Raw genomic sequence first — 23,556 nt, 5'->3', positions numbered from 1 at the left:
CTGCCTTGAGCTAAGAGAGTGCTATTTTCTGTGAGTGGGCTTTGCTAAAGGCTAAATGTTTATGACTGTCCCCCCCTCACATATGCCAAATGCTAATACCCAGCCTGATGGTACTGGGAGGTGGGGCCTTTGGAGGGATTAGCACCCTCTTAGAGGCACTTCATGGAGTTCCCTTGCTCCCTCCAACCATCTGAAGACACAGCACAGCAGCAGGCCCTCACCAGACAGAGTCTGCTGGTGCCATGATCTTGGACTTCCAGCCCCTGAACTATGAGAAGTAAGTTTCTGTTATTAGCTACCCTGTCTATAGTATTCTGCTACAGCAGCCCAAATAGATTAGGATGTATACACTGAAGAAGGGAAGACTTGTAGAGTGGAAAGCAACGCAACATTTAAATTTTCAACAGACTCATTTTGAGATGTCAGACCTCACTTGAATAGGGAATTGGAGGCTAGGAGACAGGATGCTGTTTAGGCCTGGAAGAGAGAGAGGGATGACATGAAGTGCTAAGCTCGACACACCAACAAGCCAGGACTTCAGGAAAGTGCCAGAGGTGGCCTTGTCAAGGCCTGGAGAGCTAAGGGAGAAATCAGGAAAGCGCTGCCTCTCTAAGCCAGGACCAGGTTTTGCTGCTCCTCTCCACTCTGGTGCTGAAGCGATGGAGATGGAGCAGACGTAGTTCTGGCCAAGGCTGTGCGGGTTTGGGGTTTAAGAGTCAACTGGAGAATACAGATGGAAGTCAAATTTGCTTCATTTCTAAGATGGGTTTGGGGAGAGTGGATTTGGGCAGCCATAACGGGGTCCCTTAGTCCCCACCCTGTCCCCCACTTCTAGACCTTGGGGAAGCACAGCCAGGGAGGTGTGTGTCCTGGAGCCAACATCTCACAGTACTATCAACCCCACTAGTGAGCAGGTGGGAGAGAGACGGGGAGGAAACTGAGGAGGAGAAGGGTCAGATTTTTTTTTCAAAATCAGCTTTATTGAGATATGTACAAAAACCTCTCATTTTAAGGATATAGTTTTATGATCCTAACAAAGGGACACCCCCATAAAACTACCGCAGTCATGGAAAGGCCTGTTCCATCATCCCTAAAAGTTCCCTCCACCTACCCTGCACACCCCAGCCTCTGACAGTGATCCGCTTTATGTCATCCTAGGTTTCTTTCACTCAGTGGAATGGGAGATCTATGTCAGTAGTTTATTCATTTTTATTACTGATTAATATTTCACCAGTATGATTATTAGTCTATATACCAAAATTTATCCTTTTACTTATTGATGGGCATTTGTGTTGAGTTTTTTGCTCTTATAACTAGAGTCCAGTGTCTTCTTTTAATGTCGGCAGATGAATCATTCCTGTTCCTACAGATGGGAGCAGACAGAGACTGGCCAACAGATTGTACACTGCCTTTCTCATGTGCATCAAAATCACCCAGACGGCTTCTAAAAGCCCACTTGCTGGTCCCTGCCCTCAGACTTTCTGCTTCCACAGACCGGGGCTGGCTGGAGAATCTACATTTCTAACAAGGGATGCTGGTGGTGCAGTTCCAGAGAGCACACTTTGAGAACCATGGTCTCCCAGCTCGTCCTTGAGGAAACAGGAGGACACAGAGGTGGGTGGCCTCATCATGTGGCACTGTCTGCATCACAGGCCTCACTTATGCACAGCCCCATTCATCCCTCAAACAAAATGATTTTGAGAGCAGCTTTACGAGGTTTGACTTAATATCACACATTCACTTGTTTTCAGTATGAAATTCAACGATTTTTTAAAGTAAAATTACCGAGTTGTACAATCATCAACACAATTCGGTTGTGGAACATTCCCATCACTGGAGTAAGACCCATCACATCAACTTACAGCTAATCCTTGCTTCCAGGCCCAGGCGGCCACTAGTCTACTCTGTCTTCAGGGTTCTGCCTTTTTTGACATTTCAAGTACATGGAATCATGTAATATGTGGTCTTTTCTGTCTGGCTTCTTTAATTTGGCACAGTGTTTTTCAGGGTGTCTTACACCACAGCACAGGTTAATACTTAAAGCTGATGAACAATATTTTGTTTATGTAGACACACCATTTAATTCCATGGACAGGTCACATTGTTTACTCTTCATCTGTTCATGGACATGGGATTGTTTTTTTGGCTATTGTGATCCATGCGTCTGTGAACATTTATGTAGAAGTCTTTGCGTAGACCTCAGCTTTCATTTCTCTTAGGTATACAGTTAGGAGTGGAATTGCTCAGTCATATGGCAAATTCATATTTAATGTTTAAAGAAACTGCCTAATTGTTTTCCAAAAGGTCTGTACTATGTTATATTTCCACCATATAAGAGGGTCTATTTTCTTTAGATTTTTTAAAGGAGAGGAATACAAGAGAATCTGAGATTCACCTGGAGCGGTGTGTGCAGAAATGTCCTGAAAATTCCGTTCATTGGATACATTAAGTGCACACACAATAGTGTGAACAAGTTGTTCCCTTACGCTGGTTCCCATCCAGGCTCCACATCAGAATCATCTGGTGAGCTTTAAAAACTCGTGATGTCGAAGGCACATCTCAGACAATAACAACAGAGATCCTGTAGGGCTGGTATTAGGCATTTAGAACACCCAGAAAAGTCTGGTGTGCTAGCTGAGACCCTCTGATTCAAAAGAAAAAAAAACTGTGGAGTCATCTACTGAGATAATGACCTGCATAGTTACAGATGAAGAAAGACATGGTCTCCAGGACAAACTGAATGGGACTAGAGAAGTTTAATGTCTACTGAAGGAACAAGGATTGACTGGCAGAGTAGCCTCTATGATCACCCTCATATGCTTTTCCTGCTATTATGTCAACCTTTTTGACCATGAAGAGAAGGAGAGAAGATGATAGGCCAAGGGGGTGAGTGGGATAGGAAATGAATGGCTTCAAAGCCCTCTGTTTGTTTCTGAGAGACCTGAGCTGTTTAAACATCAGTGGATGGCTCATGAAGCAAAAGCGGGGTTACCTGATGGCTAAGAGTCCAAGTAGGGGGAAAGCCTGGCCCTGGGGCCAGAGGAGGGACAATGCCTCTGTTTCTCCAGGAGGCAGAGGCCAGAACAGAGCACACAGAGGCAGGCTAGCGGGGGATGAGGGAACTCCAATCTATGTTTTTTATTCTTTCCTCCCTCCTTCTGTCCCTCTTTCCTTTCTTCCTTCTTTCCTTCCTTCCCTTCAGTGAGTTGTGATGTAAGGTCATTTTGCAGAAGGTAGTTTGTGAGGGTAAGCAGGAAGCGGGGCCAGGGTTTGCTGCTTGAGTGAGAGTGGAGGAGATTTGAGAGAGTCATTGTTGAATGTGAGAATGTAAATTCCCTGGAGAAAAACAGCAAGTCCACCAGGCGGTGTTGAGAGTAAACTGTTGGAAGGTGTTTATGAATTTCCAGTGGCACTAAAAATTCTACTTCAGCTCCCAGGCGCAGGCAGAACGCTTGATCCTGAGTCACATAATACTGCCACAGATATTTAGAAAAGACAGAGGGGCAAACAATGTTAGGGTACAGGTCATCATTCCAAAATGATGGACTATAAACTCTGCTGGAGAAGGGATGGAGTAAAGGAGTAAGAGGTGGTGGGCGGAGTGGAACACTTAAATTACTTTATTACTGAGGTAGGGATGTCAAGGAACTGAGCCCGGGTAGGGGTGTCCACGTGAGTAAAGGCAAAGCTCACTGTCTCCACTTCCTCCTCTTTTCATCTCATTCCAATTTGCTGCCATCCTCTATCGGAGCTTTTATCAGTCTCAGACGACCTCCATGTTTTCAAGTCCAAGAAATATTTTCCAGCCTTCATTTTGCTCCGTGTTTCATTCTTGCAAGAGTCTCTTTCACGGGCTTCCAAGTCAACCCATTCTCCTTGTGTCTCTGGGCCAGAAGCTCCCGAGAATGGCTTCTGCTGACTGGGCTCTCGTACAGGCCCCTCCTGTGCATTACATTTGAGTTTCCTAGTGAGGGGAGTCCTCAGCTCTCTTGCCCATATTCTTGTTTCTCAGCAACCTCATCCAGGACTCATGGCTTAAATTACTACTCATCACCTTCAGTTTCTTGGGAGCTCTAAGCCCACATATCCAATTCCTACAGTCACTTCCACTTGGATGTCTCTGAAGTTTTTGAATTCATTTATTCACCTGAATTTATATGTAACTTATCCCCAAACCTGGTTATTTTCTGAGGCTCCCACCTCAGTAAACCTCGTGTGTAGTTAGGCAAGTCAGAAATCCAGGTACTGTCCATCCCCGATGCCTCCTTTCCCCATCTCCCCTCGTGCCATCCATCACTCCCGCCAGTTCTGCTCCCTCAGTATCTTCAGACTCCACTCTCCACCTCCTGTGCTATGGCCTGGAGCTAGCTTCTCACCTGAAGCACCTTCCCCGTGTTCTAGTCCATTCTCCACACCAAGTCCTGTGCTCCTCCCTTCCAACACCAACCTTCCATCGCTCTTTGAATAAATGCAGAAGCTTGTCATGTGACACTGGGACTGGTGTGGCCTGGCCCTGCATCTGTCCCAGGCCTGCTGGCCCTGTCAGCAACTCTGTCTGCCAGCTCCTCTCTCTCCTTCCTTGTCCCTCACTGCTCCACAAACATTTCTCCAGGGCAACCTTCCTGACTGCCTCATCCTGGGCTCTGTTGTCATTTGTTCTCCTGAGACAGTGGTGAAAGAGGCTCACAGGCCACATGCTTTGTCCTGGGAGCTGTGAATTCATCAGAGAGAGCTGCTAATCCCATCTCCCCTGTTGCAGCAAGTAATCACTTTTTCTGCATCATCAGACTGCAGTGTGATTACTGACAGTGATTTGCACTGTTCTGAAAGGTGGCTGGTTTTCCGGTCTTGTTTGTTTCTTGCTGAGCAAAGCTCGGGAGACCTCTGGTGGTCACCTGCAGAAAAATCTCACGTGCTGGGTGAGGACTCTGAGTTCTTTGTTCCCCACAAGCCATTTCCAAGATCAGCCATTAAAAGTAAAGCAGGACCATTATAAGGCAGAAAAAAATGGTTTGTACCAGCAATAGACCTGTGCTTTTTTCGGCCAGGCTTATGCTTTGCCAGCCCCTGTTGCTACATACAGCTATGATGGATGTGTGCGCAGAGGCTGTGATCTGTAAATCTGGAGGGGAAGGGAGGGCTTGATTGGTCTTCTGGAGTGAGGCACAGACATGCCCTCCAGAGAGAATGACTACATGATATGTAGTGTTCTAACAGCTCACATGTATAGTGTGCTACCCCAGGAACTGTTAGGAAGGGGGTTCTGGCTAGCTGGCCTCATGGGTGCAGGGCTGGGACCAGGGGACCTGTGAATAAGAGGCAGGTGGTGGAATATGCTAGGCTCAGGCTATTTGCAGAGACAGTTTTTGGAGAAAGAGAAAAATGAGGGCGGAGAGAAGGAAGTGGGTGTAATACTTATAAATGTCCAAGCTGCTTCAACAAGCATGTTTAGAAACCCAAGTTGCCTGTGGCTGCAGCCTGAGGCTGGAGGTTGGAACTGACAGCCTGCATGGGGAATCAGGCATTGAGAAAGGAGGCAGTGATGGATTTCTTGGGTCTTTTTTCAAAAGATTGGTAGTATTTATTCTTGCTTTTCATTAATTTTTGATATGTTCTTTTTTCTTAAGATTTTTAAAGTATTTTAGTTTGTGTTTAATTTTCTCTGCATGTGACAGCCTTTCAAAAGTAAATATAAAAATTTTTACTATTTCAAAACATTAGGAAATAAATGTTTGAAAAAGTTAAAAATCACAGAGATCAAGACTGTTTAATAGTTACATTTTTGAAGGAAGTTCAGTCACATTTACCTGCACTGTTACACATACCATTATTTGGACATTCACACTCCACTAGGAACATGATAAATTACAAAAGAGAGAGGGACTTTTAAAACCACATTTAATTTTTAATACAAAATCTGTTGCATTATTTTAGAAGTGACTCTTTCATGCACAGATAAATTTACCATCTACCATCATGGAAAAGTAAATCTATACTTTTATTGTTCTCTCAAAACATTGACAAATTTAAAGTCATTTTTATCTTTGTGCTCTCTGATGCCAAAACAAACCCATTTTATTTTCTGTATTTCCAATAGATAGGTAGATCCACAAAATGTGAATACGGAGACTTTGAAGTACTTAGGGCCATCCTGACCTGGGATTAGTTCAAACTATCCTTTACCTGCATATGTCAAAGACGCCCTGTCCCTAAGCCTACTGTGCTCCATAGGCAAAGCTCTGAGGATTTCAGCTAGAAACCTGCTGTCAGTATGGAGAAAAGTTCACTATTTCAGTTTCACAGCAAAAAAAGGGAAAAAACCACAGAAAAATAAATGCTTTCCAATCCCACATACTGTATTAATTAGCTTACTTCTTATACAGTACAACATAAACATCGTTTGCTATTTATTTGTAGGTAATACCTATAAGCATATAGCATCATCTACACTTTGAGTATATTTACAAATTCAACAAAATATCTACATATAAAAGCTTTACTTAAAATTAAACTTGATGCAAGTTATGAGAAACCAATTTATTGGCAAATGAAACTGAGCATTCTTTCAACCATAGGCTGTTATAGATCTTCATATTTGGAGCTTAACCATTTGGTAGATATTGTTTATGAATATGATAGGATCTATATATTTAAACTGCAGATATAATCCCTTTTGACTGTTGGTCTTTTAAGCACTTGTCAGATTCTGTAATGTGTCCATTGCAATTTTCATACACGTTGCTTAATGCTGCAAAGAATTGCAAAAGCTCATATAGGTCAAGCCTTAGAGAATAAAGTATTACGGTTGGCATGCTCTAGTATGCTTTTAATTTTAAAATAACTTGTTTGTTTTTCTATTAATTCTATCATGTTGCCATTCTTCTTACTGAATATGACTTGCTTGAATAGAAACCATAAAAGATCACAAAAATCATCATGTGCCCCAGTTGATGATAAAGCTCTTTTTATATTTATGGGGAAATGCTCCTTAAAATGATGTCTTACCATTTTTATTTTCACATTTCTTTTTTTTTTTTTTTTTCAGTCTTGCAGTTTTCATTATCTCTGCTTTCTAAAAGTTACTCTTCGACAATGACAGGAATCTAGGATGGAATTGACCATACCAGCTGCTAGAGAATGTGTTATGTTATGGAATGCTTATTGTCTGAAGGCACTGCATGTGTATTGCCCTGTGTTTTGTGGAATAATTTTTGAAATTTAATTTGGGTGATTTGCTTTCAATTCTTTCAGTATGGCACAAATGCCAAAATGCATTGCAATACACATTGTTTTTGCCTAACAAGGACTGAATATAGAGATAATGTAAAAGTAGAACACTGTGTTGGTGTAATTCCTGGAAGATTAAGAAGCCTATGAAATAACAGGAGCAAAAAGCAGGCAACAGGGTCTCAGTAAGCATCAGCAAATGCAAGTGTCATAGTTAACTCATTTAGCAAGAATATACTGTACATACTGTTCCTAACAGTCTCCCAAAAAGACTAACAACAGCTAGACATAGAGTCACCAATTTCACAACAATGTCCACAAAGACATTGAAGTTCTAGAAAATACTACAGTAACACTCTTGACAATGAAAATGGAATTCATATTTAGGGGTTCAGCTGAGGATAGTATAAACGAAGTGTCAAATCATGTTTTGGTAACATAAACAGGTATGTACTTTAAATGCCTAGCATTTTCCATGCATCCTATTGTATAATGTTGATGATGTTGCATTGTTTTGAACAAGTTACGAAGAAATGGAAGAAATACACATTAAATGAAAAAGTATATGCACTTTGCACTTGAGTTCACATCAACATACCATTCGACTGAGTTGTGTTCTTGATTGAACTGTGCTCATAATATTAACATACAGCAGAAAGTATACTTTCAACCCATATGTTCATAGTATGAGAGGGCTGACAAACAAGTGCTTAAGATAAATATTCTAGAGAAATGCGACACTGGCAAAGAGCTTAAAGGTTAAACAAAGGAATTCATGGCGTTGACAGGAGATGGTGCCTCTGAACTTTCATTTCCCTCAGCTGGTTCTTTCTCTTTCTTACCGCTGTATTGTCCAATGAAAGAGCCATCCTCATTGAACTGGCCATTCACCCCCTCACCATAGTCAACCAGGCTATCATCACTATCTTCTTTTCTCACAGTCCTGTCTGAAGGTGTTCGACTTCCTTTTTTCAAAGGCTTGTGATCTTCTGCATCACTGGAAAAGAGGGGAGACATTTTTGTAAAAAAAATAGTGGTCAGGTAACATTTTATTCTTTTTTTTAAACATTTTATTCTTAAAAGATCATGCATGCAAAATATGAAAAAGCATTTGGAATCCTGAACTTCTTTAGCCAAAGCTAACTGTTGATTCCAATGACTAGGATGGAGCTGGAATGAAAATCAAGTGCAAAAATGGTTGAATCGTGAAGTCCTCAGTAGAGTGGATGGCTTCTGACAGTGCATGTTAATTTCAGTGAGATTCTGATCCCTGATTGGAAAGCAATCCAGAAATAACCACAAGCATTAAAAAGGGAAGAATTGAGAAAAGTTGAAAAATCATCACTATTTTGAATTCAAGGGGCGGGGTTGGGGCAAAAGCTTATAGCAAGTAGAAAAGTTAGTAGGTTAAACTGCACATCTCTGATATCCCATTCTTGGATGTGAATGGAGGAGCATGGATTTGGTTAAATGTGAAATATGGATTTTTTTTTTCTGAGCTAGAAGAAGCAAAAAAATCTTGTATTTCAAATAGATTTGTTATCAAGTACAGGCCAGACTAGTAAACTTCAACCTTACCTTTCAAGAGACCTACAAATCCCATTAAAAGGATGCAGAAGAAACAAATGAAAATAGCCTAAGAAGAAAAGCAAAATCCTTATACTGATAGTGCACAATATTTTTTCTATAAAAATTGTAGTCAATGGCTTAAGATTTATTAATTTGGAAAGAGACATATTTAAATATGTCTGTACATGAATGGAATGGCATGCCAGTATATTCAAAAGAATGTGAGTCCGCCCAGCATGTGAGTACAAAGACTTCCTGTACCCACTACTCCCTCTCTTATGAGTTAAGTCCTATCTTCCTACTCCTCTCTCATGCCTATCCATGTTGGATGGAAATCTGAGAGTATACTTTAATAAAACTATAGGATTCTACTACTACTACTACTACTACTACTACTACTACTACTACTACTACTACTACTATGTTTCTTTTATGTTGAAACCCTAAGCACAATTTTTGGAAGTAGAAAAGTAATCGTTATGTTTAAGAATGTCCACTACCTGGGTGTGGTGGCTCATGCCTGTAATCCCAGCATCCTAGAAGGCTGAGACAGGAAGATGGCAAGTTTGAGCTCAGTCTGGGCAGTTTAGCAACCCAAAAAGACCTTGTCTCAGGAAAACAAAACAAAACAAAAAAACAACAAAGGCAGGGGATGCAGTTCAGTGTGAAGGCCCTGGGTTCAATCCTCATTACCAAAAAAACAAAAAAACCAAAAAAACAAAAGGATGTCCTTGTGGTCATATAACTATGTGGGTATGCACATTGACTATTCTTTTTTGTTTTTTTTGGTACCAGGGATCAAACTCGGGACCTTGCTGACTATTCTTTAATAGGTAACATTTGGGAAAAAATAGGCAATCCAATATTTTGTCCCTTTCCCCCCAAAATGCAAGGCAAAACAGAAAATATACACAATAAAAAGCCTTAACAAAGGTCACCTTAGCTGTGTATTTTTATTTTACCTAGCAATTTGTGTTAAGATTTAATTGCTCCTTCTATTTCAGAGAGTGATTTTTCTTTTCTAGCCAAGCCATAAAGACTTTAAGATGCCCAAATATTGTGGCTCTTTTTGTTTTGCTTTTTTGAGACAGGGTTTCTCTATGCAGTTTAGGCTGGCCTTGAACTCACTAGGTAGCACAGGCTGGCCCTGAACTCTCAGTGATCCTCCTGCCTCAGCCTCCCAAGTGCTGGGATTACAGGTGTGTGCCAACATGCTAGGCTTGGCTCTTCTGCCCATTAACTTCAACTTCATTTTATCTCCAAGAAGAATATCTTAAGGGTGGGAAGTAATGCTAGAAATATGACACTGCCATGTGCTATTGAAAATGATCTGTTTAAATAATGTACCCAGTTCTTTTGCAATTTGAATAATAGATTTTATCAGTGCTTGTGATAAATAACTGGAGTGGCATCAAAGAACCTGATGGTGGGCTGTCTTTGGGGGCATTTCAGAAGGCACAGTGTCTAGTACCCAAACCTACTATAAAAATAGCTTGCACAATATCTTTGGAATTTAATCATTAACTCTAGGCTTTGCTTGACTACTTCCTGTGAAGCATTAAGTATGACTTAGTGAGAAGGTTAATGCCACAGAAGAGTTCAATAATGAGCAGAATTTGTGATCTGGAGTCCAACTATTAGTCTTAATTCTGCTTTATGGAACTAGTGTTCTAAGGAATACACTACAAGAGTTTTTTTTATCTATGGCATTTTTTGATCCAGCAATCTATCTACTTATCATTTCATCCAATAAATGTTTTATTGAGTGCCTACTCTAAGGTTGATGTTGTCCTAGGCATGAGGGATATAGCAGTGAACAAAGGAAACTAAAATTCTGACCTCATTGAGCTTACCTCTAGTGGAGAAAAATACAATTACCAATCATTATAATAAATAAAGTTAGTGAGTCAGAAGGTGGCTAGTACTAGAGGACATAAAGATCTGAGTAAAGAGGCCAGAAGGTGTTCGGGGAAGGGATGGAGGGCTGGCCTTGAAGTAGGATGGCCAGAGAAGGACATGTTAAGAAGTGGTATCTGAGAAAAGACTTAAAAGAGTTAAATTAGGCAAGTGGATAGCTGCAGAGCAATTCTGGCAAAAGTCACAAGCAGTGTAAACACCCTGAAGCAAGGGCAAGGCTGGTGCATTCTAACAACAGTGAGGTGCTTGGTGGGGCTGGAACAGAAAGAATGAAGTAAAGAAAGGGCAGAGCTACAGAAGCCACTGGAGGGCTTTCAATAGATGAGGGACATGATCTGATCCACATTTTTTTTTTTCCTACTGGGGATCAGACTCGGAACCTTGCGCTCGCGAGGCAGGTTGTGGAACCACTCAGCTAAATCCCCAGCCCTAACCCACATTTTAAAAGCCTTCTGTTATTAGTGTTGGAAGAGCCTACCCTAGAGGGCAAAGTTGGTCAGCTACAGCAAACTTGGGCTGTGTACATTTATTGTGTATCACTTACAGCTGCTTTTGTGCTAGAACTGTAGAGTTGCAGCAGAGACCACATGGCCTGCAAAATCTAAACTATGTACCGCTGGGTCCTTTATGGAACAAGTGTGCTAGCTCCTGCTCCAGGAAGTCAGAGGGATTAATGCAGTAATCTAGGAGTGAGCTGACTGTGATGTGGACTGGTGGGGAACATTGGTACAGAATGCTCAGATTGTGAACATATGTTCCAGGCAAAGTCGGCAGGATTTTCTGATGGATTAGATGTGGCATATTAGAGGAAAAGGATGACACCTAGATTTTTGGTTTGAGCAACAGGAAGCTTGGGATTACCCTAACTTACTATGGAGTGTGGCACCTCTGAAGCAAGAGCAGGGGTTCAGTTCTGGACATGTCACAGTAACCACTCCCTTAGTAATTTTATGAGGCTAGTGCGGCACAAATATATACAATCAACAAGAACACTTAGAGAAAGTCAAACTAGAGGCTAATGCCATCCATGAACATATATGAGAAAGCTTCAAACAAATGAGCAAATTGAAGTTAGCAATCTACTAAAAAAATAATATATTATATCCTGGTTGGGTTTACTCCAAGAATACAAATCTTTTTAGCACTGAAACATCAATTCATAAAATTTACCATTTTAATAGAAGTATTTTATGGTGACCATAGATTTAGAAAGAGGTAAATGACAAAGTTTAACCTCCATTCATAATAAAAACTCACAGTATAGAAAGTACCTTCACTAATCTGATTAAGGATATCTACAAGAAACCCAGGGTAAACATCCTTGATGGTGAATGTGGAAAGCTTTCTGTTTGACATCAGAAACAATGGGAGGGATGGCTACTGTCACCATTTCAAATTGAAATTTCACTGGAAGTACTAAGCAATGTGATGAGAAAAAGAAAGAAATGAGAGGTAGCTGTCATTATATATATTATATATATAATGTCCAGAAGAATCTAGAGGGAAATGTTAGAAAAAAAGAGCTTAGCATAAAATCAAATTTTATTTGTGTCATTTCAAACAACTGGAAAGTAAATAATTTGTTATTCCATTTAAGGTGCCATCAAATATGAAATATGTGAGAAAAATTAAAATATGTGGAAGACCTTTGTGAAGAAAATAAAACTTTTATTCAGACTTATTAAAGAAGATATAAATAGAGGAACATAACATACGTATACATAGAAAACTCAAATACTGAAAATATGTTAATTTCCCCCTACAGCTCTTCATAGTCAATTTATTTGCACCTAGTAGGCTTTTATGTGGATCTTCAAGATGATCCTAAGATGCATGTGCAAATGAAAAGGGCAAATAATATCCTAAAAACTCCTGAAGAAAAACAAAGTTAGGGGACTTGACCTAGCAGATGTCAAAACTTACTGCTGTAAAGACAGTGTAATTTTGGAGCAGGGTTGGACTAATTGACCAATGAAATAGAATATAAAGCTCTGAGACCAGTGAAAAATCTTCTTTGTTGGCTTAATCTATCTATCTATCTATCTATCTATCTATCTATCTATCTATCTATCTATCTATCTATATTTTTTGGTACCAGGGATCGAACTCAGGACCTTGTGCAGGAAAATATATTTTGTTTTTTATATTTTCCTAAATAAAATCAGTTTTTAAAAAATCTCATTTTCCAATTGTTTGCTGGTACATACAAATATTATGAACTTTTATGCTAATTTTGTGTCAAGCAACAGTATTAAACCCTGATAATTTTAACGTATTTCCCATTTGGATTTTTTACACGAGCAATCATGTCAGTTATGAATAATGACCAGCCAGGAGGGGCTCCCTGGGCATCCATTCAGCCCAGCATCAGGGCTGTGGTGAATGAGATCACAGCAATACACTGTGCTACAAAGAAGAGGAGGGAAGATGTGAGGTCCTCTATCCACAGAGTTGTTCCAAGAAAAGTTGTTCAAAGACAGCAAGGTCTTGGTAAGCCTAGCTTTAAAAAGTGGTATGATGGAATACTATGCCCGAGTAAGCAATATGTAGTCAAAAGAGAAAATATTATATAAGGCACAAGCTCAGTACTAGACACATGGTTGGTGTCCCACAAACACGTGTCCACACCCCATCACCCCTCTTCCAGACAGAACTCTTCAGATGCAATGAGCGATTTCAAATCTGTGAAGCACTGTATGAGTTCAGAGATCAATTTCATAATGAAATGGTAAATAAAATGTTTTCGACATTGTGCCAAAGAAAGCTGCCTTGTCCAGATTAAGTGCAAAAGGGTAGTTTTCTAAATGACAGGAATGAAGTTATTGAAGATGATTTATTACATGCATGCATGAAAGGGTCACAATGAAACCCAATATTCTATGTAATTAAGACACACAGAGTCTATGTATAGATATAATTTCCCTATATGTAGAATAAAAGGTTATATATATACTTAGCTATGCAGTTTTCAATGCTTTAAAAAATCATTTATCCATGTTTGTAGGAGAACAATAAAATTAATGACAGGAGGTATCAGATATGAACTGCTAGGCCAGAAGGTAAAATGAATTTAAATGAATTTCAAAATATGTTATAGTGTATATAGACACAAACACCTTCATTACTAAGTCAAAACTGGAGCGCAGTGGAAATAAACATTCACATGCCAGTATCAAAACTCGGTTCCTGGGTCACTTCCTCCAGGAAGACTTCCTGCACCATTCTCCTCCTACACGGTGTGCGTGGCTTCAACTTCCTGGCTCCGCTTTCTTGGCACTTTAGTTGTGTCCTTTTCACACTTTGGTCAAACCACCCTTCTACTTTCCTGCATCCCTCACTAGATGATAAACTCTGAATGTGCCACTAACATCTATTGCTTTTAATACATGCAAGGCCTGGCATACAGCTGGCACTCAATAAACGTCACTTGGATAAATTCATGGCAAAGGGAGAATAGAGGAGACAGGCACTTCAGAAATTCTTCGTGACCCTAACATTAAAATATTTTATTTCTTCTTAATTACATAATGTAGATAAAGCACAGAAATACATTTTTCTTTCCTTTACACTAAGAATAAATATTAAGGACTTCAATTTTTTTAACAGTGCTTGATTCAGCGTTGTGCATAGCCATTAAATGCCCACTGAGTAAAATTCAGTAACAGCAAGTAAGTCTGTGATATCTGACTTTCCTGTAGTCAACACCTTCCCATGGTGAAACAAACTATGACATAGTTTATTCATGACCCTGAAACTTCCTGACCCACTCTCTAGATGTTCATTAGGTCATGTTGGTGAGCAGAATAAATATCAAGTATGTAACAAACGTGACACAGCTTCGCATCATGCAAGCTTTAGGCATGTGGGTTTGCAAGCTTGCAGCAGGGCCATGTGCACATGAATAACAAGATTCCCATGGCAAGAGCCTCCAATTACATAATAAACTGTGAGATCAGGTACCATAGGCATATGATTTATGACCTAGGTTCATTCTGGTTTTAAAAAGAATGCATCTAAAGAATAAGAAAATACTTACACAGTTGGTTGCATTGTTCTCTGATTTTTCTATATGCTAGTAAGGATGCAGATCCTACTGTCTGTATAATTAAAGAAACAAAGAAAGCTGCAGGCTTCCATGAGAGGATCACTGCTTAGGGGTGGGTGTTGGAGTGAGGGCACAGTTACAGCATATGAAAAAGAAAATCAAATTTAGCCGCCGTTGAAGTTCCATCCCTTTTTGCACTATGCAATGTCCCCTGGCTTGAAACCAACCATGTAGAAATGGTTTCATCCTCAGGCTGAAGAAGGAGAAAATCATAAATGGGATTTGTTTAGGCAACAGTCTAATTTTGTGGGTGTTGGTGTGTAATGAGCATTGTGATTCATTTTCGATAGGAAGGAGATTCAGAATCAATAAGTAAGAGAGAGTTCAGAACTTCCAAAAAGTGCAAAGCAGAGAAAGGACCCCGATGATTTAGGGAAGAGAATGACATTTATATGTATTATTTTAAAAATGATTGTGTAATAAACAGTTGGAACTGTTTTCATAAATTATGACAACTAAGATAACAAAGGTCTTCTGAGTTCCTTAAATAAAAATGATACCAAAGGGGAAAAATTCTGAGGTAGTGTCAGAGAGTTACAGGACAAAACCACATCTGTAACAAAGGGTGTCTTGGAATTAGGGAAGCAATTTAGTACGTGGGATTGTCCTCATGATAGTGGTGAAAACACCATCAGAACTTTGTTTCCTTTGGCCCCTTCAAGATCAATGTTATTACATGTGTGACAGTTACTTTTGTCTTTACTCCAATTGGGTTTGTATTCAATAGGCCCAAATTAAAAGTCTGTCTTAAAAATTTAAGGCAAAAGCTAAAGACAGCCATTTGAAAACGTTCCACAAACATAGCACAAATGAATTAACACTGCAACAAAGAAAGGTGATCAAGCGGATGTAAATCAAATAGTGATTATGAGACTAGGAACTAAATACTTGCTATGTACTGCTCTGAAAACAAAATCATATTAAAAGTTGTTAGTAGAGAACTCATAGAGAGCACAGAAATCATAGAACTAAAAAAGAAGCCTTCAAAGATCATCTAACACTTGAACAACTGTCTGATTTTATAGATTAAAAAACTGAGATCTAGACAAACTGAGTATATAAAGGAATCTCACATAATGGCTGAGTTGAAAGTAAAATGAGCAGTCTCTTAATTTGAAACTAGTTTATAAAACTTAACCTCCATTTAAATCAAGTTTTAATGGTGTAGGTAGCATAGTTACCCACAGAAAGTCATATTCTTTCAGGTCACTATTTGACATCACTGTAATAGCAAAGGGCTATTTGAGGCCCACAAGGGGAGCAGTACATTGCACATTCATTTAAGCATGATGTAGAACAGGAATCCATCGGCATGTGGGGGATGCATGAAGTGCAATGGATTATTTTCAGTTCATGCAAATATATCATTTTCCCAGGCTATAATAAAGATATCACCTCATAACAACAAATAAGGGAGTGGTGTGCATATACTGTATAGAATTATAGCCACAAGAACTCTAAAAACAAGTTGTTAGCAATTCCCCACTCACCTGCTCATAGAAGAAATGTGCAGAAGAGTGAGTTAAACCAGTGAAGATTTCTAATCCTCAGTGTCAGACACAGCTGCCCTAGGCTGGGGGCCTCTTTCAGGTGCCCTAATGCACTAGGCAAACCTTTTGGGTACAGTGGGTGGGTGGTGCTTGAGGATACACTTTCAGCCTCTAAACCAACACATGGCATCAAGATAACCCTCACTAGACAGACATTTTTTCCTGTATCTTGAGATACAGAAATTCTGAGAACTTTTAGAAACCATAGTTATATCTGTTGAAGGAAAGATCAGAATATGAAAGCTCAGGTACTAAGACAATGTAAGCAAAATACTCATGTCTGCATGGAAACTGGCATAAAGCCTTTTTTGTTGAAAATATATGTTTTTTCTCAATCAATTCTACATTTCTCACCCTTGGTATTATTTTATCTCAACTATTGACACAGAAATACTAAAAAAATGAGCTCCAGAGACAGGGATACTTAATGTAAGTATCTTTATCTACAAATGTTCCCTGGAAATTACAATAGTGAAATATTTTACTTTACCTAAATGTCTTTTCTTCTGGCAAAAAGTCTCAGTATGGGGTCAATGCATATTTTAACAATTATAGCTAATGTAATCAAGAAGCTTATAAAAAAGTGAAGGTATAAAGTCATCTTATAAATAGGAATGTTCTCTTGGAATATCAGAATATAAATCTTTTAAACATATTTTATTTCTGTTTTCATTGTTAAACATTTCTAAGATAACTATTTCTCTCTAAAGACCTATAATATCTAGGCAAGAATATTTTTGTTTAAATAATTTAAAAAAACATTTATCATCTAAGTTATGTTAAAAGTTTTTCTTCATGATAAAGTCAAGCAAAAAATGTTTTAACAAAGTTCTGTGGGTTAACACAGTGCCTAAAAGGGCTGATGGATATTTCCTAATAATAGCTTCTAAACAACTTTGCTATCATCTCATGACTAACAGTGGGGGTGCAGGTATTGTTTAAGGAACACTAGCTACAAATCCAAGATTAAAAAGTCTGGTGACTATCAGTCTTATAAAGCATGTTCCTTTTACAATGCCGGCCATGTAGAATCTAGTTTTAATTCTCACTCTTAACACTCTGGCTGTGCTAGATTGATCAACATAGCATGGGCTTCTGGAAAATAGAGTGAAAGATATTCTGCCTCCAAACCTATGACTAAAATGGAAATTTGTTTTTAATGAAAACTGAGAAAGTTTAAATTATGAGAGATGTGTAACACAGAAGTATTTCTAAACTTCTAACTGAAGAACATAGGCACTGGCTGAGTCCTAGCCTCGGAGAATGTGTGAGGACCGTATGTGAGGGGCAGAGCAGATGAGGAATGGAGGCAAAGGAGAGGCTCACCTGTACTCTCCAAAAGTTCCATCGTCCTCCTTCATGGGCTGGATTTCAGGATCTGCATGGGCATCTTCCTTTTCTTTAACTAAAAAATGCGAAGTTATATTGTTATGCATTGGTCTTGTACTTCCTGGTTCAAAATTTTTCAGAGCATACTCTAAGCTATAACCCAGTGGAAAATAATTCTCTACACCAGTAGATGTTGAATTACCATATACACTATGTGGTCACACATATATTTTTGATATTCTAGTCGTTTTGAGTAAACCTAATAGAATGACCACTAGTTGACACACAAAGTTCACTTTAGTCTCTTATCTGATGGAACAATTTTTTAAATTTCCAAGATTTCTTTCCAACTTTATCCATCTATTTATTAGTTATATTCATAGTAATAAACTGTTTTTGTAAATCTATTCTTTGCAAGGTTCTTCCAGTAATGGAAGGATAAATGGTCAGGTAAAAAAAATACATATTCACTGGACCCACAAAATCAAATAAACCATCAACCTTATTGGAAAAGCAATGTTACACTTCATAATATCCAAATTGGGTTCATACAATACTTCTGGGGAGTTTCACCCCCCACCCACATTGGTTTTAGGTGCTACTTCAGTATTCATGACTTCTGTGGAGCCTCGGGAAGGAGGCCTCCTCATGTTTTCAGAGAACAGATTGATTTGCTCCTGCAGATGCCCCATGATGCTTAACAATGTTTAGGGTGCCATTCTATAAAAAGGGATCAAAATCATTTGAATGAAAAATCTAAATTTATAGCTCTAAGAAGACTGCAGTCTACATGATTCTTCTCAGTTCAGTGGATAATCATGCAGCATTATACAGCAATTTTTGTCTTTCTTACCTGGATATTTGCCACCCTTGTTCCTTCTAATGAAGCAAACGATCAGCAAGATTAAGATAAGGAGAGCGACAGCACACATGAGACCTATGAACCAGCCCTGAGTTGCAATGTCCACCTGCCGACTTGCCATTGCTGGAAAACAAACCGAGGGTGTTGGTGGGAATGTGTTAAGGCGTGACGAGAATTAGGGTTGGTCTCTTGTAGTAAGAAACTGCCATAGTATATATGCTTTTATATATTTTATATGCAACACCAAATTAGAATCTGTCAGTTATCAATGAATCACATAAAAACTCTGAAAAATCTTCACTATTAAAAACATTTGAATAGAGAGATACAAATGCTAATAACATTACTACTAAACTCTTATAAAAACTGTGTTCAAAATTATTTTAACTCCATATTCTCAATGAAAACATATTTCCAAGCCAATTAAAAATCTACTTGTTGTAGGATAAATTTTATATTAAGTATAATGATAAGAATATAAAACAGAATTTTAAGCAGAACAGAATGTATACATTTAGTGGAGTATTTTTCCTTCAAAGGAGACCACTTTTGGAGGCTAAAATATAATTGCACCACAGATGCCACTTTTCAAAGTGTTTTGGAAATCTTCTGTTACAAAAAGAAAGTGGTTCACACAGGAAACCTGATCACATGAGAAAACCAGCCATCTTATCCTATGTAACACCTCAGTTCTGAGAAGCGCCTAACACATCAAATTCATCCTCAAAGAATCAATCTCTGTTATTGCTTAGAATCTACTCAAGACTATAAAATATATCTTGACCAGTGGAATCACTGTTTGAATAAATGACCATTTTGAAGAGAAAATACTCATTTGCATGTATACATTGACTTTATTCCTTTATCTCTTCTGTTTGAGTAAATGAAAGGGAAGCCCTTACTCAAGCAGTCTTAGTATGCAAAGCTCCCAAGAAAGCCACAGGATAATTAGCACTTCTGGTATTATTCAAAAGTGTCAATCATATGGGACAAAGTGCAGCATCAATAGCCATTCAGACATGCCCATGCGGATTTGTTTAAACAAATTTTATGAGCCCTTTATTAAAGGCCTTCCTTTTTGTCTTTTGCCCACAATCAAGGGAAAAGGTTTTCTTCTTTTGACTTTGTAACCATGCCTATATCATGCTTTTAACTGGCTGAATTTCTTCTGAAAACATTTCACATGGTTGGGTTAGATGTATTATGATCCCTGGCTGCAGAAATAAACATGGTTACATGTATCCAGTCTTTCTATATGTTGCAAAAACAACATCTCATTGTCTCCTTTTCTCCACACCAAGGAGAAAAATGAGATGGTTAAAATCGAGTGTGAAAAGGAATGTAAAAAAAATGTCTGGAAATATATTTAAGAAATAAAAAGAGAAGTGGTACTATATTAACTGGAGTGCAAATCAGAGGCCAATAGCCCTACCCCAAGAGCCCCTTCAGCCTCTTCAGAGGAGTTTAGAGCTGTACCATAACCAGACACAACTGGAGCATGAGTATAGGCAGCTCCCCATTCCCTATGCACACCACGGTGGTCATGATGATGGAAGAAGATAATGGTAACAACAATGACAACTCCCATTTGGAGACCCTTACTACATGCTAGGCACTGTGATGAGGGTACAGTCTCATTTCATCTTTACAACAGTCCTTTGAGGTAGTATTAGGAATAAACCCATGGCCAGAGAGGGCAAAGAGCTTGTCCACCAATGGAGATGGCTCCACTGAGCATGCTATTACATTCTACTGAAAACACATACAGACACCAAATCTGCAGACTTCTGAACACAGAATAAAATGCTACAGGGACTTTCTAGACTGAGACAGGCAAAACATTTGCAAGGTCTATCATTACTTTCTCTTTGGATATGTATATATATATATATATATATATATTTTTTTTTTTTTTTTTTTTTTTTTTTTTTTTTTTGTACTAGGAATTGAACTCCGAACTTTGTGCTTGCCAGGTAAGTGTGGTGCCACTGAGCTAAATCCCCAGCCCCTTTTCTAGAGTTTTTTTTGGGCAATATATTTCTAAAATTCACATAGTCTTTGTGTGCTTTCTCTTCAAAATGAAACCCAAAACCAAGTGGGAAAGTCTCTTGAGCATTTGATTGGTTTTTTTTTTTGGTACCAGGGATTGAACTTGGGACCTTGTGCTTGTCTTGAGCATTTGATTGAAGTTAAGAAGCCCTTGTTTCCCCCATGCTTAATGATTCACAACCTTGTCATAAATAATATCAGCACTTACATCTTTCACTTAACTAAAGACAACTGATCAGGGAAAATGCAATCAGATGCTCAAGTACTAGCACAGACTCTGTCTTACAAAGATGATGACTCTCAAAACTGAACTGACAGCTGCTGGCTTGTGCCCATACAACTGTGCAAAAATTGGATATGTTTCCTTGATAGCTGATGAATAAATGTTCAAATTGACTTTGAATTTTTGACTCTATGTCAAATAAAAATAGGTATTAAGTATTCCCTACCCCATTATTTAAGGTTAGTCAGGCACAATAAGTTAACAGGTGCATGTGTGTACATGTGTGTATGCAACACAAACACACAAGTGCACCATAAGCTGATAGAAAACAAAAATTCTGAAGTGGAAATAGGGTGTACTGACTTCTCATCTATGAAGAAGGCACATGAAACCCGGAAGGACAAGAGGCTTCAAACCTCACTCTAAATCATCCTATCTGCAAAACACAAACCAAAGTCATAATGAAGACTGTGCAGAGCACACACACACAGATAAGGACAGACAGATGAAATCTATGTGTCTTTTCTTGTAGACGCTGAGCTTCAGTAGGTGGTGTTAACAGGAATGGGTTGGAGACTTTATCTGAAATTTTTTACAATAAAGTTATGTACATGTATTGCTTGAATAATCCAAAAAGTGACCAAACACATAAAGAATAATAAGCAAAGTTAAAGAGGGCAGAGGAATGAAGTTTTCCTCACTGCCTAGAGGTCAGCTTAACAACAGCCTTCTGCTCTCACGATGCTCGCTGTGTCATGGAGAGCCTGTGCTCAGCCTGGGCTGTCTCTGAGGAAAGCGCTCCTGAGAGCTCAGAAGCCCAGAATAGACATGGAAGAGACAGGGGGAGAGAGATGGCTATTCTTTCTATTTATGGAGAATCAACTAGGTATAGAAAGGGCCTGTTTGGTTTAAATATTTAGAAATGTTTAAAAAGAGAATAAAGGACCAAAGTTTGGCAGCATCCGACAAAAAAGAATCTACTTTAGATCCTTGTGAGAAGGGACTCTACAACTGATGGACAGAGGCAAGAGAGGAAGGAGAAGAGGGGTGGTGTGAATGAGAAGTCACACCAGACTGACACCAGGAATATGCGGGAGAAGCAAAGCATCAGATACCGCCTGTCATCCTGCTTTTCAGTGGAAATTAAGAAATACACCTAACAATCCAACTATAAATGGCACAGATGGAGCCATGTTAAGAAGATTCATGCAACAAGTGTAAAAGAAAATTTTTTTTGTATTAAATTCTTTTATTGGTACATTGTAGGTATACAACATAATTAATAGAAGAAAAATTAAGTCTAGGTTCCTGAAATTATTGGGACTCAGGGAGAGAAGCAGCTCATGAATGTTGAATTTTAAAAATCAGCCAAATGGCACGTTTTCATACCAAGTACTGATGTTCTTTCACCTCCATGCCTAGCACGGGGGAAAGAGGAGCAAGAGCAGCAGAAGTCGCAGTCGGTGCCTTTCCTCTGGAGACAGCTGCAGGCCTAAACTGGGAGAAGAGGGGAGTTGGAAGAGAGGACTTAGGACTTTGGAGGGACTTTGAGGGGCGACATTCTAGGATCCTGACGGTATTTGCTCTTGGGCTAATATGTAAGGAAGGTCACTAGACTTTAACCAACATTTGCTCTTTTTGACAGTTACACCTATACGGATGTAAAAAGTGACAACTGGCAGTGCCTTGTCCTGTTTCGCCATCACTGCCACACAAGAATGGCCCACCCTTTCTATCCTTTGGCTCCTCGAGTCACCTGGCAGTTGCTGCTGGAATGGGAGGTGTCACACTAATAAGGAAAAGCAATTTTTTAAAGGGGTTTTGTTTGGCTTGAAAAAGGACAAAACATGACAGAAATTGGGTTTGATGGTGAATCTATCCCATCTGCATGTTAGAACTACACAGAGCCTCATTTCTGGAACAGCCTGTTCCCCTTGAGGTGCGGCCTCTGTGACTCTGTATGGCGGGGGCTTCTCTTCTGGTGTTGGAAAGCCGGGCTCCTGATCCCTGCACTGCCATAATCCAGTTGTGGCGAGGCAGGTTTTCCCCCAGAGGGCAGTAACAGTGCCCTCTTCTAGGACTGTTGTGACAACTGAAGGAAAAAACCCCTCACCTGGTGTAGAGGAGCACTGACTACATGTTAGTACTACTACTATACTCTCCATCTAGCTGTATATCTACTTGAGCTTTTAGTATCTTGGAATTCAAAGCTATAATAACAAAACACTAGTAAAAAGCCATGTGGAGCGGTGCATTACTATATAATCCCAGCACCCTAGGAAGGGTGAGGCAGGGGGATTCCAAGTGTGAGCCCAGTCTGGGCAACACAGTGACTTAGTGAGACTCTGTCTCAAAATACAAAATACAAAATAAAATTGCTTGGGACAGAGCTCAGTGTGAAGGGCCTGGATGCAATCCCAAGTACCAGGAAAACAAAAACAAAAACAAAAAAAACAAACCTCCAAACCAAATAACCAAAACCAAAACACCTTGTAAAATGAATCATGAATTGATTATTCTCCTGTTACGTTTAACAGTATTTTCTTAGAACTATGTATATAAATGGATATGAAAAAACAAGGAAAAGAAAAATGGGGAAAATTTTTTCTTATGATATTAGCAAATTGATATTTAAATATGCCATTTGATAAGTTATTGAATGTCACTTTCGGTTTTGGTCTCTGAAACCACTTATGGTTGCATATTTTTACAATGATAAATGACT

At 39.1% G+C, this 23,556-nt stretch overlaps 1 protein-coding gene across 41 annotated transcripts in view; it reads right to left on the bottom strand.

The window, feature by feature from the left end:
* Nucleotides 1–7,007: 7,007 nt before the first annotated feature.
* The window catches only part of Nrcam (neuronal cell adhesion molecule), a 318,132-nt gene continuing 301,583 nt past the window's right edge, over nt 7,008–23,556 (bottom strand). For 37 of the 41 annotated variants that reach the window (XM_087206481.1, XM_087206457.1, XM_087206458.1 and 34 more), the window contains 3 exons: nt 18,551–18,682; nt 17,695–17,773; nt 7,008–8,224 (listed from right to left, as the gene is read on the bottom strand). In XM_087206481.1, the coding sequence (XP_087062607.1) occupies nt 7,987–8,224; nt 17,695–17,773; nt 18,551–18,682 (449 nt within the window). In that variant the 3' untranslated portion in view covers nt 7,008–7,986. Of the gene's footprint in view, nt 8,225–8,805; nt 8,864–17,694; nt 17,774–18,550; nt 18,683–23,556 lie in introns of all 41 variants that reach the window. The other 4 variants (XM_087206485.1, XM_087206486.1, XM_087206490.1 and 1 more) reach the window with 2 other exon arrangements.

The sequence above is a fragment of the Heterocephalus glaber genome, unplaced genomic scaffold, assembly GCF_053883595.1.
Source record: "Heterocephalus glaber isolate CG9 unplaced genomic scaffold, H.glaber_assembly_v1.0 deba00000676, whole genome shotgun sequence".
In the NCBI taxonomy this organism is placed as follows: Eukaryota; Metazoa; Chordata; class Mammalia; order Rodentia; family Bathyergidae; genus Heterocephalus; species Heterocephalus glaber.
This window is presented reverse-complemented; position numbering and strand designations above follow the sequence as displayed.